The sequence below is a fragment of the Apis dorsata genome, unplaced genomic scaffold, assembly GCF_000469605.1.
Source record: "Apis dorsata unplaced genomic scaffold, Apis dorsata 1.3 scaffold_444, whole genome shotgun sequence".
In the NCBI taxonomy this organism is placed as follows: Eukaryota; Metazoa; Arthropoda; class Insecta; order Hymenoptera; family Apidae; genus Apis; species Apis dorsata.
Window position 1 is genome coordinate 301,206 of NW_006263692.1, and position 4,862 is coordinate 306,067.

The 4,862-nt window shown below is 22.6% G+C and overlaps 1 protein-coding gene across 1 annotated transcript; it reads right to left on the reverse strand.

Moving 5' to 3' along the window:
• Window positions 1–305: 305 nt before the first annotated feature.
• LOC102678175 (major royal jelly protein 5-like) lies at window positions 306–4,428 on the reverse strand. Its single transcript, XM_006619856.2, has 6 exons — window positions 4,064–4,428; window positions 3,038–3,201; window positions 2,480–2,689; window positions 1,820–2,103; window positions 1,610–1,742; window positions 306–953 (listed from the first exon to the last, which is right to left on the reverse strand). The coding sequence occupies exons 1-6, from the start codon at window positions 4,287–4,289 to the stop codon at window positions 708–710; spliced, it is 1,263 nt and encodes a 420-aa protein (XP_006619919.1). The 5' UTR covers window positions 4,290–4,428; the 3' UTR covers window positions 306–707.
• Between the last annotated feature and the right edge of the window lie 434 nt (window positions 4,429–4,862).

Sequence of the window (4,862 nt, forward strand, 5' to 3'; positions counted from 1 at the left end):
ATGTATTTTTATGATTTAGAAAAAATATAAAATAATAAATATTTGAAATTATTCTTAATTTTAATTTGACGATTATTTGAAAAAATAATAATTTTCTCAATATTAATGAATATTGATTAATTTAAAATTTTATGTAACTTTTTTTGAAGATAAAATTATACAATATTTTAATTTCTTTCAGTATGATCGAAAAAATCGCAGATTTTTAACAAGTTTATAAATTTGAAAAAATCACGAATAAACTATAATAAATATTACCTAACAATAAGATTTATAAAAAGATAAAAATAACTCTGATACAAAAATAATTTTTTATAACATAATATTATATTTTTAATAGCACTGACTCATTGAAATTTCTAGCAATATTTTAACCTGTATTCGGAAATGCAAGACGGCAATTACGTAGCAGTAAAATCCAGGTAACTGTTATTAGAATTTATAACTGATATGTTCATTCATTCTCAAATATGAAGAAAAATATTTTTTAAAATATTTTGCGCATAGGTTATAAAATCGTGCATTAAAAGAAAAACTACAAAAAATAATTCTTAAAAATAAAATATTAAAATTGAAAAATGTTATACTAATAATATTTATTCCATACTTTTGAAGAACAACTAGAAATCTTGATAAATATATAATTTAATTTGGACATTACAATAAAATTAATAATAAATTCAAAAATAGTAAGATCAAAGGAGAATTCAGAAAAAATTTGTATTGCGATTTTCGCAATGAGTGTTACTTATTAATTGATTTACAGGCGCATTTAAAATTCGAAAATTCACTTCATTAAAATTTAAATCTCCATTTGCTATTTTTTGATATTTGTTACTTAGAGCCCATATATATTCGTTATTTTGATATCCAAAAATACTTAAAGATATTTCCTTGGAAATTTTTATACCACTGATGAATTGAAGAGTGTCGCTATTTTTGGCGACTATTTCCTAAAAATTTGAAAATTATTTTAACATAATTTGTATTTTATTTACACAGTATGTAACAAATATTTAATGTTATTAGTATCATAGAATTAACACAGTGATACTCATATATTAAGTATAATGATCTCATTTTTAAAATTTTAAATAGTTAAAATATAATAATAATCGTCACGAAAAATAATTATAATGTAATAAAAATGTGTCTTTGTTAAACAATTTAAAAATATAATTATATTTATAAATAAATTGAAATCAATATCTTTATTGACTTTTAAAAAAATAGTTTCTAACATATTATTGGGATTATCTTTTGTTATTTAGATTATTGACATTTAGATTATCTGTTTGTTATTTAAAATTGAAAATAAAGAAATAAATTTTTTGCGAAAAATTTATACAGAACAGACTATATATATTATATTATATCATATTATATTATATTATATATTGAGAAAAAAATCAAAATTGATTTTCTAAAGAAATTGTTTATCAAAAAAGACACAGTATTTTGAGAATATTAACTATATATATGATACAATTAAATTAAAATTTTTATTCGAAAAATACTACTTTAGAAACAAGACAATCTATATTGTTCGAAATAAATATATTGTTACTTATGAATGCTGTAGAAAAAAAAAATATTTGCAATTACTAACGATATTCCTCCTTTTTAGTGGCCGATTCTCGTTCCAGCAACCAAGTGCTGTATCACTCACGAGTCCAAAGAAAAGAGCACCAGTTTTCGATATTGCTTTAGCGCTCGCTTGAGTCCATAAGATATCCGAGGCTCTGTGAAACAAACAAAAGAATATAAGTATCTAAATCATTTAATATATAATATGAAAAAACATTGTTTAACTACATACCCTTGATATTGTACATTATTAGCCTGAAATTGCCCTTGTGTAAATTGTTTTGTGTTGACATAATTCAAATTATGAGAAGACATAGCACTATAATAAAGATTTTGTGTTTTATGACTTAGTGCCATACCCAAAATTCCATCGTACAACGTGAAACTTTCTTTATTGATAGTATAATTGGTATATCTGGGATCGTATACGAAAGTGCTCGAAGTCAATCGTTGGAAAGAATCGTCGGCATTGTTATAAATAATCAATGCATAACCTTCGACGTCTGCTATGTATACCTATTATAAATGTAATTTATAATAGAATTTATATTATATATTATAATAATTAATATCTTGAACTTTCAAACTTTATAATTGTTTTTCTTTAAATTTGTTTTAGAAGAAGAATTATGCTGAAATGATTTCATAATGAAAATTATGAAGATTTTATTTGACGTTTATTAAGAAGTTATTAATAAAAACTTTTCTATGAAATATCGAATATATTTTAATATAAAAATATTATTAATTTTGATCAAAATTAAATTGATCAACTTTTTTGAAATTAATTATCTAGTTTCCTAAAAATTCAATAATTAATAATTTTTATGCTAAAATGAATTTTTTAAAAAATTTGCTAAAATTGGTTTCAAAGTGATCAAACAAGACTTACCAGAGTATTATTATAATCAAAACTTTGAACGATTGGAGTTACTAGATTTCTATTTCCAGTAGTAGAATTTATCGCAATATTGTGCGGTATTTTAACTTGTTTTAACAATTTTGAAGTTTTCAAATCAAAGACGACAATTTTCGAAGGGCACACAGATGTCTCACCGCTAATACCATTGTCTAAAACCCATAATCTATCCCATACGTCAATCTAAATAGAATATCATAATAAAATATATTAATTGAATTTTTCTTTCTATAAAAAGAAAAATAGAATATAATAGAACAATACTATTTTTATAACGCATAATAAAAATTGCACTGTTGTCGCCATGTGGTACGATTAAATTAAATTTGGAAAATAAGTACAAAAGTGAAATTTGAGGAAATGATACAAAGAAACATATTATCAAAAAATAAAGAATAGAAAAATTCTACTGGAGAAATGGATCAACACTCAAGAAAATGATTGATTTTTCATCATAATACATCCATATAACGTATCTCTAATGTTATAGAAGTCTATTATAATTCCAACATGAAAACAGTTCTTAATTACCGCAACTCTGTAAACGCTCGTAATACCAGAACAATTTTGATTTTCCGCCCACGACCAATTAGGATAGGGTTCCAGAAGTGGTCCATTATCGCCAATTTTGTTAGATATCACGTTCAAAGACGAAGGCACACCATTATTTCTTATTATGGTGACAAAAGTTTTATCTAGAACGAAAAATATAAAATATTAAGAATTAGATTGTTGCATACATAATGATTGATTTTTCTAATCTGCCAAATTATAATTCGAAGATAAGTAACATTTAAAGAATTATAACGTATTATAATAACGTATTATAAGATTTTGTTATAATGTAATCTCATATCATAATATGTGTTTATTTTAATCGAATATTTTTTATTGCAGATTTAAAATTCAGCATAACATATAAAAAATTGTATTCTGTTGGTATAAAGAATTATTATATTAACAAATATAATATTAACAAATATAATTATAAAAAATGAAAAGAATTACTAATAACAATTAATCAAATTAATATAATTAAGAATAATTGTAATAATTTTAATCTTGCTCTTCAAAAGACAAGATGTATCGAATTTTTTTATTAATATTATTTTCAATAAACCTATAAAATATATAAAATTTTTTTATATTAATTTGATCTGCAATAATCTAATATAAATTATTTTGATGCACAAGATGTAAATACATATTCATTCAAAATATACAAGATATTAATATATTAATATATTATAATATATATAATATGGAATTCTTTTGAAGAATTGATATTAGAGACTAAAACAAACACAAAAGTTTTGATATACAAAAATGTTTTTTATTTATAAAATTATGAACAATTTTGCGCTAAAAGAAGTAAGGCGAAGATAGAATGATAAGAATAGAATTCTTTATTTGTGTCTCGTTTTTTCTAATGCAAACTTGAACTTTTTATAACTTGAGAAATGAACTATTCAACTGATATTTTTGCATATTTATTTTGATTTGTAGAATCGATTCTACAAAGATGTTTTATGATTATTAACACTTTGTATACTTTACCATGCCATCGATCGACGTCTATTGGAAAATTATTCTTATAATTGTATTTGCCAGATTGAATTGCAGCTTGTCTTCTTTCGTTGCTACCGAAATTATAATCGAAGTATTTCCATTGGTGTACAACTTTTAAGGCATTTGCCTTGAAATCTTTCGAATGATGATGGGCTTTTGTAATTCTTTGACAAATTATACCAAAATATAATATCAATAACCACCAGAAAGACATATTGTCTTTCTTGTTAAAAGATTCACGTGAAAATTACAATAGAGCAGAAAATACTTATGCAAGTCGTTTGAGATCTTTTTGCAAAATAGTGTAGTAATAAATTCTAAGGAAAGGAGTGCAATATGCATGAAGTGACAAAGTTGGGTGATAAATATAAACTGCAATAATGACTTTCTATGTATTGGTGAGATAAAACAAATTGCATTTCTTTGTTTTCCAATATTTCCATTGATGTTTCAGTATTAAGTTATAATTTTAATTATATAATAGTAATTTGTGGAAAAATGAAAAATTCCAGAAAATTTATTTTTTTATTTTAAAAATCCAAGAAAGTTTTTTTTTTTAAGATATTTTAGTTTAAATTTTGCGACTAACATATAAGAAATATGATTATAATTAGTAAATAATTAAGTATTCATAGATAATAATAAAGTATAAAAACAATAAATATAAATAAATCCTATGTATATATATTTATATCGTGGCACTTTTTGTGCAAAATTGATTCTAAAAGCCAGAATACAAAAGTTGATATTCAAAAATATGGATTAAGATTTATATTTATATAAATAT

Coding starts and splice junctions, on each gene's coding strand:
- LOC102678175 (XM_006619856.2), bottom strand. CDS start 4,289: ATGTCTTTCTGGTGGTTATTGATATTATATTTTGGTATAATTTGTCAA. Junction 2,690..3,037: donor CGAGCGTTTACAGAGTTGCG/GTAATTAAGAAC, acceptor TATTCTATTTAG/ATTGACGTATGGGATAGATT. Junction 954..1,609: donor CACTAAAAAGGAGGAATATC/GTTAGTAATTGC, acceptor TCAAATTTTTAG/GAAATAGTCGCCAAAAATAG.